The sequence below is a fragment of the Ascaphus truei genome, unplaced genomic scaffold, assembly GCF_040206685.1.
Source record: "Ascaphus truei isolate aAscTru1 unplaced genomic scaffold, aAscTru1.hap1 HAP1_SCAFFOLD_103, whole genome shotgun sequence".
Classification (NCBI taxonomy): Eukaryota; Metazoa; Chordata; class Amphibia; order Anura; family Ascaphidae; genus Ascaphus; species Ascaphus truei.
In genome coordinates, this window is record NW_027453894.1 from 3,127 (window position 1) to 17,215 (window position 14,089).

Here is a 14,089-nt window from a genome sequence, read left to right on the forward strand (position 1 = left end):
TTTCTTCAAAAAAGTGGACTGTAACAACTACCTACTTAACACTAGCTGCCACCACAAAAAATGGTTAAAGAACATACCCCCAGGACAGTTTCGTCGAATTAGGAGAAACTGTAGCGATGACCATATTTATAGGGAACAATCCAATATTCTTAAGAAGCGTTTCATTGCTAAAAACTATGATAACGATAAGATGGATATAGCAATAAGAGAAGTAGGGGAGCTCGAACGTATTGAAATCCTTAAAACTAATCCACCTAAACCCAAAGAAGAGTTCAGCATCGCTTTCTTAACACAGTTTAGTCAGGATGCAGGAAGCATACAACAGATCCTGAATAAACACTGGCATCTCCTACAGGGAGACCCCACCCTGAAAGAGTAACTCCCAGAAAAACCGAAAGTCATCTATAAAAGGGCAGATAACATCAAAAGAAAGTTAGCACCAAGCCTCTTTAGAATGGAGAATAGAACAACAGGCCAGGACTCAAACTGGCTACAAACAGCCAAAGGTTTCCATAGATGTAATACATGCAAAGCATGCAAACAGGGAAGTAAGGAAAAAATTCAGTTCAGCTCTAATACAACAGGAGAACAGTTCAAAACCGGCAGCTTCATTAATTGCAAATCAGAATTCGTAGTCTACCTTTTAAACTGCCCCTGTGGACTCCAATATGTAGGGCGCACCAGTCGACCCCTGCGGGTGCGTATTTTGGAACACCTAGGGAATATCAGACGGAAACTAATGACACATAGTGTCTCTAAGCATTTCGCACTACATCACCAAGGAGATCCGTCGGGCCTTGAATTTAGGGGCATTGAAGTAGTCCCCCCACATTGGAGGGGAGGCGACAGACTGACATCTCTATCAAGAAAAGAAACGTTTTGGATCTACAAATTGAAAAGCCTGGTACCCACAGGCCTCAATGTAGAGATAGACATTGCAGCCTTTCTCTGAACACCCATCAATCTGCTCCAAATCCCCCATTTGTAAACAATTTTTAAACAACTTTTATTTTTTAATATTTTATAAACATCTACTATTCTATAACATCTACTATTTTATTTTATTAAATTTCATTTACATCTACCTCTTTGTTTTAACACACACTGATCCACTTCCTCTCCAATCTCCAATAGGGCGCACGTCCCAAATATGAATCTACCTCGAACCAACCCTTGAGGACCAGAAATGATGCATACCATCGCGACAACCTCTGCAACATGAATTGAAGTTAGAAAGGAGTTATGAAGAATCTGGACTATACGTTTTGAACATTTTGAACTTTTTCACCACATGAGAGCTCCGCGTCGAAATCACCTATACAAGTATTTTTCTAATATCAAATGTCTGTGTAAACCCATGCTCATGCATATTTGATATACTCTCGTCATCCGCTGGAATATACTTTTGCAATATATTTTAAACAATGACTCTACACTTAACTGAATACCGCACTATCCACAGTGTGGTAGAGATAATATTAGGGTTTTGAAGTAGCAATTTCGATATGCGGCCACTTGGTGGCAGCATTGTATTACAAATGAAATATCTTTTAACTAACACGGAGATATTGAGTGGTACATTTTAGATAGCTGAATGAGGAAACCAAGATTTTGGGTGTCTAGGTTGTTCTACCCTTATGTCAGATGTAGTGGCTATAAACAGTTAAGGTTTTTTAACCATCTTGATAATAATAATATTATATTTTTTCCGTCAAATATGTAATTCGTTATAACTTTTGTCACATAAATATATTTTTTGCTGTAATACACTCTGGCACATTTTTAAGTTACTTTAAAGGGATGTGTGCCACACTACCAAGATTGCTTAACTTTTACCATTAGGTTATGACAGTGTTGAGGTAATTTTCACATCCAGCCACATGGTGGCACTATTGTTTTACATATGTAAAGATTTTAACCAACAGAGAATGGTTTTAAAAATACTGCACACGGAGGAACTAAAAGATTCCAAATCACACAAATACCCCAATCAAATTCCAATTTCCACCGTTTTTTATTAAACTTAAAATGCTTCTAAGGACAAATACAATGATCATCTCTAAGTATTTTTTAAAATGTAGTTTTTATAATGTATTGATTTATTTTAATATATGCTTATCTAATTTTAATATATGCTTATCTAACCCATTATTTATATTTACAGGCACATCTCACTATCCCTGACATTAGGGGCTTCCAAAGGTAGCTCCTATAAAGAGATATAACCGTCTAAATTTAAACCATGCCCTTAATCCAGGTGTTTCTCCAATTAAACTAATGGGGGCACCTATAAATGCAGCACACAATGAGCATCCGGCAGGAACCTGACAAAGCTTATTGCGAAACGCGTAGTTCCCTGCCGGAGCTCATTGACAGAGGGACCCAGCACACTGCAGGACATCCGGTTCAGATCCCCCTTTCCGGTTCCGCTGCCGGACGCGCCAGTTGGAGCAAAAAACGGAGGAGGAGATCGTGCAGGAGTGCTCTGAGCGGATGATGCTGGGCAAGTGATTTTGTATATTCGTTTAGTGTGAGAGTCCTTTTTTGTGTTTGCTTCAGTACATCACATACTGTTTAGTTCATTGTGTTATCGTGTCATATATTGTTTTATACCTTTTAAGCACCACAACATGTATGCATAGTGTATGCACATGTCTTCACTGTTAACCCATTAAAGACCTTTTAATTCATTTTGACTTTTGGTTTGCACATTGCTTTTTGGTCATTTGGGATACGGGGAGAGGAGACACTCACACACCACACCCATCGGGGGACAACTCTGCTGAAACAACAGGACACCATCCATACAGGACATTACCCTCTGAGGGCAAGGACTCACATCAGGCCGTGTGAGTTTAATGTATATCTGAGACTCCAGTATATGAGTCTGTATTTACCCACACCAGTCAGCGTTGAGGGAGAGTCACCACACAAGCCCGTGTGAGTCACTGGATCCATATATTCTATGTATTCTGTGATTAGTTAGTGGGAACCCACCATCCATCCCACCACCGTCCACTCCTACCCCACCCCCCTACTCCCCCTTCCCACTCCCCCCCTCCCCTTTTTTTCCCCCCAATCCCCCAATGTGGACATGATACACTAATATCGTGTTTTATTCTTTTATTCTAGTCACCCCGTCACCCCAGTCAGTCACCCCGTCACCCCCCCCCCAGTCAGCCACCCCCCCAGTCAGTCACCCCCCCCCCGAGTCCGTCATGCCTCCCCCCCCCCCAGTCAGGCCACCCCCCCAGTCAGTCACCCCCGCCCCAGTCAGTCACCCACCCTCTCTCTCTCTGTGTATCACCCACCCTCTGTGTGTGTCACCCACCGTTTCTCCCCTCTGTGTCTCCCCCCTCTGTCTCTCCACTCTCTCTCCCCCCCACACTCTCTCTCACCCCCACACTCTCTTTCTCACCCCCACACTCTCTCTCCCCCCCACACTCTCTCTCCCCCCCACACTCTCCCCCCCACACTCTCTCTCCCCCCCACACTCTCTCTCTCTCCCCCACACTCTCTCTCTCTCCCCCCACACTCTCTCTCTCTCCCCCCCACACTCTCTCCCCCCCACTCTCTCTCTCTCCCCCCCACTCTCTCTCCCCCCCACACTCTCTCTCTCCCCCCACACTCTCTCTCTCCCCCCACACTCTCTCTCTCCCCCCACACTCGTCTCCCCCCCACACTCTCTCCCCCCCACACTCTCTCTCCCCCCACACTCTCTCTCTCCCCCCCACACTCTCTCTCTCCCCCCCACTCTCTCTCTCTCCCCCCCACTCTCTCCCCCCCACACTCTCTCCCCCTCACACTCTCTCCCTCTCCCCCCACACTCCCTCCCTCTCCCCCCCACACTCCCTCCCTCTCCCCCCACACTCTCTCTCTCCCCCCCACACTCTCTCTCTCCCCCCCCCACACTCTCTCCCTCTCCCCCCCACACTCACTCCCTCTCCCCCCCACACTCACTCCCTCTCCCCCCCACACTCTCTCTCTCCCCCCCACACTCTCTCTCTCCCCCCCACACTCTCTCTCTCCCCCTCACACTCTCTCCCTCTCCCCCCCACACTCTCTCCCCCCCACACTCTCTCCCCCCCACACTGTCTCCCCCCCACACTCTCTCCCCCCCACACTCTCTCCCCCCCACACTCTCTCCCCCCCCACACTCTCTCCCCACCCACACTCTCTCTCTCTCCCCCACACACTCTCTCTCTCGCTCTCTCGCTCTCTCTCTCCCACGCGCGCTCTCCCACGCGCTCTCTCCCCCACACACTCTCTCTCTCCCCCACACACTCTCTCTCTCCCCCACACACTCTCTCTCCCCCACACACTCTCTCTCTCCCCCACACTCTCTCTCTCCCCCGCACACTCTCTCTCTCCCCCCCACACTTTCTCTCTCCCCCCCACACTTTCTCTCTCCCCCACACTCTCTCCCCCACACTCGCTCTCTCTCCCCCACACTCGCTCTCTCTCCCCCACACTCTCTCTCGCTCTCTCTCTCCCACGCGCGCTCTCTCTCCCACGCGCGCTCTCTCTCCCACGCGCGCTCTCTCTCCCACGCGCTCTCTCTCTCCCACGCTCTCTCCCCCACACACTCTCTCTCTCTCCCCCACACTCTCTCTCTCTCTCCCCCACACTCTCTCTCTCTCTCCCGCACACACTCTCTCTCCCCCCCACACTTTCTCTCTCCCCCCCACACTTTCTCTCTCCCCCCCACACTTTCTCTCTCCCCCCCACACTTTCTCTCTCCCCCACACTCTCTCTCTCTCCCCCACACTCTCTCTCTCCCCCACACTCTCTCTCTCTCCCCCCACACTCTCTCTCTCTCCCCCCACACTCTCTCTCTCCCCCACACTCTCTCTCTCTCCCCCACACTCTCTCTCTCTCCCCCACACTCTCTCTCTCTCCCCCACACTCTCTCTCTCTCCCCCACACTCTCTCTCTCTCTCTCCCCCACACTCTCTCTTTCCCCCACACTCTCTCTCTCCCCCACACTCTCTCTCTCCCCCACACTCTCTCTCTCCCCCACTCTCTCTCTCTCCCACACTCTCTCTCTCTCGCCCCCACACTCTCTCTCGCCCCCACGCTCTCTCTCGCCCCCACGCTCTCTCTCTCACCCACACTCTCTCTCTCTCTCACCCACACTCTCTCTCTCACCCACACTCTCTCTCTCCCCCACACTCTCTCTCTCTCCCCCACACTCTCTCCCCCCCACACTCTCTCCCCCCCACACTCTCTCCCCCCCACACTGTCTCCCCCCCCCACACTCTCTCCCCACCCACACTCTCTCTCTCTCACCCACACTCTCTCTCTTTCCCCCACACTCTCTCTCTCCCCCACACTCTCTCTCCCCCACACTCTCTCCCCCACACTCTCTCTCTCCCCCACTCTCTCTCTCTCCCCCACACTCTCTCTCTCCCCCACACTCTCTCTCTCTCCCCCCACACTCTCTCTCTCTCCCCCCACACTCTCTCTCTCCCCCACACTCTCTCTCTCTCTCCCCCACACTCTCTCTCTCCCCCACACTCTCTCTCTCTCCCCCACACTCTCTCTCTCTCCCCCACACTCTCTCTCTCTCTCTCCCCCACACTCTCTCTTTCCCCCACACTCTCTCTCTCCCCCACACTCTCTCTCTCCCCCACACTCTCTCTCTCCCCCACTCTCTCTCTCTCTCCCACACTCTCTCTCTCTCGCCCCCACACTCTCTCTCGCCCCCACGCTCTCTCTCTCACCCACACTCTCTCTCTCTCTCACCCACACTCTCTCTCACCCACACTCTCTCTCTCCCCCACACTCTCTCTCTCTCCCCCACACTCTCTCTCTCCCCCCCCACACTCTCTCCCCCCCACACTCTCTCCCCCCCACACTCTCTCCCCCCCACACTGTCTCCCCCCCCCCACACTCTCTCCCCACCCACACTCTCTCTCTCTCACCCACACTCTCTCCCCACCCACTCTCTCTCTTTCCCCCACACTCTCTCTCTCCCCCACACTCTCTCCCCCACACTCTCTCTCTCCCCCACACTCTCTCTCTCTCCCCCACACACTCTCTCTCCCCCACACACTCTCTCTCGCTCTCTCGCTCTCTCTCCCACGCGCGCTCTCTCTCCCACGCGCTCTCTCCCCCACACACTCTCTCTCTCCCCCACACACTCTCTCTCGCTCCCCCACACACACACTCTCTCTCTCCCCCACACACTCTCTCTCTCTCCCCCACACACTCTCTCTCTCTCTCCCGCACACTCTCTCTCTCCCCCCCACACTTTCTCTCTCCCCCCCACACTTTCTCTCTCCCCCCCACACTTTCTCTCTCCCCCACACTCTCTCTCCCCCACACTCTCTCCCCCACACTCGCTCTCTCTCCCCCACACGCTCTCTCGCTCTCTCGCTCTCTCTCCCACGCGCGCTCTCTCTCCCACGCGCGCTCTCTCTCCCACGCGCTCTCTCTCTACCACGCTCTCTCCCCCACGCTCTCTCTCTCTCCCCCACACACTCTCTCTCTCTCCCCCACACTCTCTCTCTCTCCCGCACACACTCTCTCTCCCCCCCACACTTTCTCTCTCCCCCCCACACTTTCTCTCTCCCCCCCACACTTTCTCTCTCCCCCACACTCTCTCTCTCCCCCACACTCTCTCTCCCCCACACTCTCTCCCCCACACTCTCTCTCCCCCACACTCTCTCTCCCCCACACTCTCTCCCCCACACTCTCTCTCTCCCCCACACTCTCTCTCTCTCCCCCACACTCTCTCTCTCCCCCACACTCTCTCCCCCACACTCTCTCTCTCCCCCACACTCTCTCTCTCTCCCCCACACTCTCTCTCTCTCCCCCACACACTCTCTCTCCCCCACACACTCTCTCTCGCTCTCTCTCCCACGCGCGCTCTCTCTCCCACGCGCTCTCTCCCCCACACACTCTCTCTCCCCCACACACTCTCTCTCTCTCCCCCACACACTCTCTCTCCCCCACACACACTCTCTCTCTCTCCCCCACACACTCTCTCTCTCTCCCCCACACACTCTCTCTCTCTCTCCCGCACACTCTCTCTCTCCCCCCCACACTTTCTCTCTCCCCCCCACACTTTCTCTCTCCCCCACACTCTCTCTCCCCCACACTCTCTCCCCCACACTCGCTCTCTCTCCCCCACACTCTCTCTCGCTCTCTCTCCCACGCGCGCTCTCTCTCCCACGCGCGCTCTCTCTCCCACGCGCTCTCTCTCTACCACGCTCTCTCCCCCACGCTCTCTCTCTCTCCCCCACACACTCTCTCTCCCCCACACTCTCTCTCTCTCCCGCACACACTCTCTCTCCCCCCCACACTTTCTCTCTCCCCCCCACACTTTCTCTCTCCCCCCCACACTTTCTCTCTCCCCCACACTCTCTCTCTCCCCCACACTCTCTCTCCCCCACACTCTCTCCCCCACACTCTCTCTCTCCCCCACACTCTCTCTCTCTCCCCCACACTCTCTCTCTCCCCCACACTCTCTCTCTCTCCCCCCACACTCTCTCTCTCTCCCCCCACACTCTCTCTCTCTCTCCCCCACACTCTCTCTCTCCCCCACACTCTCTCTCTCTCCCCCACACTCTCTCTCTCTCCCCCACACTCTCTCTCTCTCCCCCACACTCTCTCCCCCACACTCTCTCTCTCTCCCCCACACTCTCTCTTTCCCCCACACTCTCTCTCTCCCCCACACTCTCTCTCTCCCCCACACTCTCTCTCTCCCCACACTCTCTCTCTCTCGCCCCCACACTCTCTCTCGCCCCCACGCTCTCTCTCTCACCCACACTCTCTCTCTCTCTCACCCACACTCTCTCTCTCTCACCCACACTCTCTCTCTCACCCACACTCTCTCTCTCTCCCCCACACTCTCTCCCCCCCACACTCTCTCCCCACCCACACTCTCTCTCTCTCACCCACACTCTCTCCCCACCCACACTCTCTCTCACCCACACTCTCTCTCTTTCCCCCACACTCTCTCTCTCCCCCACACTCTCTCTCTCCCCCACACTCTCTCTCTCCCCCACACTCTCTCTCTCTCCCCCACACACTCTCTCTCCCCCACACACTCTCTCTCGCTCTCTCGCTCTCTCTCCCACGCGCGCTCTCTCTCCCACACACTCTCTCTCTCTCCCCACACACTCTCTCTCTCTCCCCCACACTTTCTCTCTCTCCCCCACACACACTCTCTCTCTCTCCCCCACACACTCTCTCTCTCTCCCCCACACACTCTCTCTCTCTCTCCCGCACACACTCTCTCTCCCCCCCACACTTTCTCTCTCCCCCCCACCCCACACTCTCTCCCCCACACTCGCTCTCTCTCCCCCACACTCTCTCTCGCTCTCTCGCTCTCTCTCCCACGCGCGCTCTCTCTCCCACGCGCGCTCTCTCTCCCCCCACACTCTCTCTCTCCCCCACACTCTCTCCCTCCCCCACACTCTCTCTCTCTCCCCCCACACTCTCTCTCTCTCCCCCCACACTCTCTCTCTCTCCCCCCACACTCTCTCTCTCTCCCCCCACACTCTCTCTCCCCCACTCTCTCTCTCCCCCCCACACTCTCTCTTTCCCCCACACTCTCTCTCTTTCCCCCATACTCTCTCTCTCCCCCACACTCTCTCTCTCCCCCACACTCTCTCTCTCCCCCACTCTCTCTCTCCCCCCACACTCTCTCTCTCCCCCACACTCTCTCTATCTCGCCCCCACACTCTCTCTCTCTCGCCCCCACACTCTCTCTCTCTCGCCCCCACACTCTCTCTCGCCCCCACGCTCTCTCTCTCTCTCACCCACACTCTCTCTCTCTCTCACCCACACTCTCTCTCTCTCACCCACACTCTCTCTCTCACCCACACTCTCTCTCTCACCCACACTCTCTCTCTCACCCACACTCTCTCTCTCCCACACTCTCTCTCTCTCTCCCACACTCTCTCTCTCTCTTCCCCACACTCTCTCTTCCCCACACTCTCTCTCTCCCCCACTCTCTCTCTCCCCCTCTCTCTCTCTCGCCCCCACTCTCTCTCCCACACTCTCTCTCTCCCCACACTCTCTCTCCCCCACACTCTCTTTCTCCCCTACACTCTCTTTCTCCCCCACACTCTCTCTCCCCCACACTCTCTCTCTCCCACACTCTCTCTCTCTCCCACACTCTCTCTCTCCCCCCACACTCTCTCTCTCCCCCACACTCTCTCTCTCCCCCACACTCTCTCTCTCCCCCACACTCTCTCTCCCCCACACTTTCTCTCTTTATCCCCCACACTCTCTCTCTCTCTCTGTCCCCCACACTGCAGCAAAGGTTATTCCCACCTTTCTCCTAGGGCAGGGATATCCAAACAATGTAATTCCAGCGCACAGCAAAAAGAGAGTCGGGTTAATAAAAAATAAAATAATTTATTTAAACCGCATTAAAAAAATAGAGGTGCAACCTTTCAAGGATGAGGTGTGTATGTATATATATGTGTGTGTGTATGTATATACAGTATATGTGTGTGGACTGGGGGCGGGACTAGGTGGCGAGTAGATTTTTTGGTTGGGCGAGTAGATTTTTGGGTGATTTGTCGAACACTGTATATATATATATATATATAGCTTATTGCTGCAGCAAAGGTTATTCCCACCTTTCTCCTAGGGCAGGGATATCCAAACAATGTAATTCCAGCGCACAGCAAAAAGAGAGTCGGGTTAATAAAAAATAAAATAATTTATTTAAACCGCATTAAAAAAATAGAGGGTGCAACCTTTCAAGGATGAGTTGTGTATGTATATATATGTGTGTGTGTATGTATATACAGTATATGTGTGTGTGTATATATATACTTTTATTTTTAATTATTTTATTTTTTATTAACCCGACTCTCTTTTTGCTGTGCGCTGGAATTACATTGTTTGGATATCCCTGCCCTAGGAGAAAGGTGGGAATAACCTTTGCTGCAGCAATAAGCTTGAGAAGTATATTATTTATATTTTTTCTTACATTTTCTTTTGAAGATTTTTTGCACCATAATGTATGGCACTTTTTGTTAAACTGTTTTAATTGCTGTGTAGCACAAATCAGGAAAAATGATGTAAATACGGCAGAAACGTCGGTTCCTATTTTAATCAACCAAGTTAAGTCTACTGTAAGCTGTATATTTACCCATTTTTGGACATTAGTGGTGTCAAGTGTGGGGGTTTTGGCCCAGGATTACAGGGGTTAAACCCCATTAGGCCACCCTCTACTCTCACCTGAGAAGCAAGGGGTTAACTGGGCTGGAGTCCAGTAATGTGGTTTTGCCTTGCTTCAGCCATCCAACTGTTTATTCCCCTATAAAAATTTATTGTTTCTGTTCCAGTGACTGCACCACACAAACACTGGAATCCATCCGGGAGGGCAAGGGTTAATAGTTGAATAGTGATTCTAGCCCTTTGTTTAAGTTACCCTCAAAGATGCCTGCCTACTAAGGAATGCGACCAAATGTTTAGGAAGCTGGAGTGGTTGGTGAGTGTTAAAACTCACACTTACAAACCATAGTATCCTGCCAGACACTCAATTTGGTAGACTGGCCAAACGCCCCTGATTTAGGAGTGGGGCTACAGAATGAGTGACCTTATTAAATATAAGAATATTATGAGATGTCCTCGGCTGAACATGCTATAAGTTACATATGTGTAAGCGGGGGGCCGAGCCGCAAATAATGATTACAGACACCTGCTGTTTAGCAGGTCCTATGAGACAGAAAATAATATCTCTCTTAATTTTAGTATTACACTGTAATATTTAGTCTTATTGGGAGCGTCATGCGTGTCGGAATGTATTAATATGGCTCGCGTGCCAGTAAGTTTCACTGAACTGAAGTTATGACGTTATTTAGATAGGAAAAGCAGTTTTTAAACGTCCTTGGGTGGGAGGAGTTTTACTCTGAGGAAAACTGTCAACCTCACCACTGATTTATGAGAGGGGCTGGGTTTAGGTTGTGTTCAATGGGAAATAATTGTATAAGAACCAGGCTCAGCCTATGGCTATTGTCTTTCGTGTCTTGATGATTATGAAGATTGCTGTATGAACTGCCAGTCCAGATGTGACTGTTTCATCATTCCATCTTAAGTGAGTGTCCATATTTTGTCTGTCATTTGTATATCTCGTGTGTTCACCTTTTTCAAGGAATAAATTATATTTTATCATATCTAAGTCTCGTCCAGTTCAACCCAGTTATATTTTGGTGTGTATTATTAATAGCCTGTCTCAAAGCTACCGTCACAAGTGGTCAGATACTCGTGGGATGCCAATGGCTAGCTGGCCCCTTGAGCCACTAAAGGGTTAATATATCACAAAGTACAACAAAAGTTATTTGATAAGAACAATATGTGAAGAACATTGATACAGGGAGTAATGTGATTTCTATTACTGGCGTGAGGAGAAAATATTTATTTCCATTTATGAGACATAATTGTAACATGATTAATTGGGGTGTTTTTTTTGCCTTCCTCTGGGTGAATGTAACGATAACAATGTAGCTTTAATTATGTTCAGTATGTTGCACGAGTAGAATTTTATAAAGGTTCAACTCAATGAACATATATCTCTCATCCAAATCTTCTCTGATGCATTGCAATGTTACATTAATACATTTTCTCACCATAGATGTATCTTCAGCACATGACTCGTCTGTGAGCAAGAAGCAACGTAAGAAATGTCCCAAACATCAAATTACATGAGGGGTTAATGGAAATATGTTTTAAGGACTTCAACATTGCATAAGTCTGTATGAGAATTGGAACAAGATTACCAGAAACTCGGCAGAGCATTCCTATACAGTACATCAACAGCCTTTTACTAAACTTACAGACACCGCAAGACAAGGAGAGGGTTTAAAGAACAGAGACATGAACCCCTACTGTGGGACATACGGTAATGTTATACCGCAGATAATCCATACAGGGAAGAAATCCTATAACTGCTCTGAATGTGGGAAAAGCTTCAATAAGAAATATCATCTTGTTACACACCAAATAATCCACACAGGGGTGAAGCCTTATAACTGCTCTGAATGTGGGAAAAGCTTCAGTCAGAAATCAAATCTTGTTACACACCAAATAATCCACACAGGGGTGAAGCCTTATAACTGCTCTGAATGTGGGACTAGTTTCCATGATCAATCAAGTTTTTGTAGACACCAAAGAATCCACACAGGGGAGAGACCCTATAACTGCTCTGAATGTGGGAAAAGCTTCATTAAGAAATCGCATCTTGTTACACACCAAAGAATCCACACAGGCGTGAGACTTTCTAACTGCTCTGAATGTGGGAAAAGCTTCAGTAACAAATGGCTCTTGTTACACACCAAAGAATCCACACAGATGTGAGACCTTTTAACTGCTCTGAATGTGGGAAAAGCTTCAAGCAGAAATCAATTCTTGTTACACACCAAAGAATCCACACAGGGGTGAGACCTTATAAATGCTCTGAATGTGGGAAAAGCTTCTGTCAAAAATCAAGTCTTGTTACACACCAAAGAATCCACACAGGGGAGAAGCCTTATGATTGCTCTGAATGTGGGAAAAGCTTCAGTCGGAAATCGCATCTTGTTACACACCAAAGAATCCACACAAGGGAGAGGCCCTATAACTGCTCTGAATGTGGGAAAAGCTTCAGTCGGAAATCGCATCTTGTTAGACACCAAACAATCCACACAGGGATGACACCCTATAAACTGCCCTGAATGTGGAAAAAGCTTCAGTAAGAAATCACATCTTATCTCGGGAGATCTCAGACTTCTCTGCTGTCGATGCCGGCTCCATTCTTGATCAAAATCTCACTCCTACTCTGTACTCTGAACAGTCACGACTTTGGACTCCTTCCCCCCCTCGTACATAGATACACATTCTCTACTGTTTAAAATGCATTCAATTTGTATTAATTATGGGGTATATTTTAGTGCAATTCACTAAGGCTTCTTCAGGAGTTAATGTGGGTATATCTGTCCCTACCTTCTTTATAGGCACTTCCCTGTTTCTATTGGTTCCCATAAGCGCAATCCAATTGATTGAGAAACATCTTGATGTAATATTTCTCTTCTACATTGAGTTTGTATACTATGTAACATACTTTGTGTATCTGCACTATTCTATATAGATTATAAAATATAACTTGTGTGATTATAGATAACCAGATCTGTGTCTTTAACATTCAGAGATTGGTTATATCTCTATTTAACACTTCTCTTTGCATTAAGTTTATGCTATGGATTCTGTGTTATATTGTACTATTTGGGGTTTCAGTATATTCCCACTGCTATATGTATTACTCTGTGTATTAGATTTTAAGTAAAGAATTGTGCAAATTAAGATAACCCCGATCTGTGTCTTTAATTATTAGACACATTAGACAGTGAATCTCTTTCCCCTCTATATACACTATTTGAGGGACTATATGTGTCTGATTATTTAAGATGTCTTTTTTCAACAAATGTAGTTCATCAATATTTGTTGATTTAAATTCTTTCCTTTACATTCAAATTATGAGTGATATGTGTGATTTAAGATATTCCTATCTAGGTCTTTATTTATTAGACATAAATGGACTATATATCTTTCTTTATTAAATTCAGTGTGATTTAAGATATTCCTACTGTATGTCTTTATTTATCAGACATAGATGGACTATATATCTTTCTGAGGTTCGTTACTGTATTAAATTCAGTGTGTGATTTAAGATAATCATTCTTTGTCTCTAATTAGATATGTCTTTCTATACATATACTGTATAAGTGATACTTATTCCTAATGGGGATAGTAACATTCTCTATTGAATATATTCATCCTTTCTTTAAGGGTGTAATTTCCAATAAGCTGCCACTCTTACAGTAGTTTGTGAATTAAACCAACTTTATTCTAAGTAGTGATACCATGTTAAATATGCATCAAATTGTCTGCCCTTTATTAACATGGCTGCAAAGTAACAGTATATACCCAGCGGAGTTTGTATTGATTTATATGTATGGGACAAGGAATCAGATGGTGGTTATGTTATGATATAACAGTAAATCCTTCTCCTGAATGTATACTGATTATTGTTAGGAGTACCAATTACATTTCAGTGCACAGTATTACAACTGTCACACACACGATGCAC

At 48.6% G+C, this 14,089-nt stretch overlaps 1 protein-coding gene across 1 annotated transcript; it reads left to right on the plus strand.

Moving 5' to 3' along the window:
- The first annotated feature begins 385 nt into the window (after positions 1-385).
- Positions 386-13,307, plus strand: LOC142474974 (uncharacterized). The gene is given in 4 exon segments (XM_075581070.1): positions 386-2,503; positions 11,600-12,280; positions 12,283-12,668; positions 12,670-13,307. Coding segments are annotated over 3 exon segments (918 nt in total). The 5' UTR covers positions 386-2,503; positions 11,600-11,841; the 3' UTR covers positions 12,763-13,307.
- Positions 13,308-14,089: the final 782 nt, after the last annotated feature.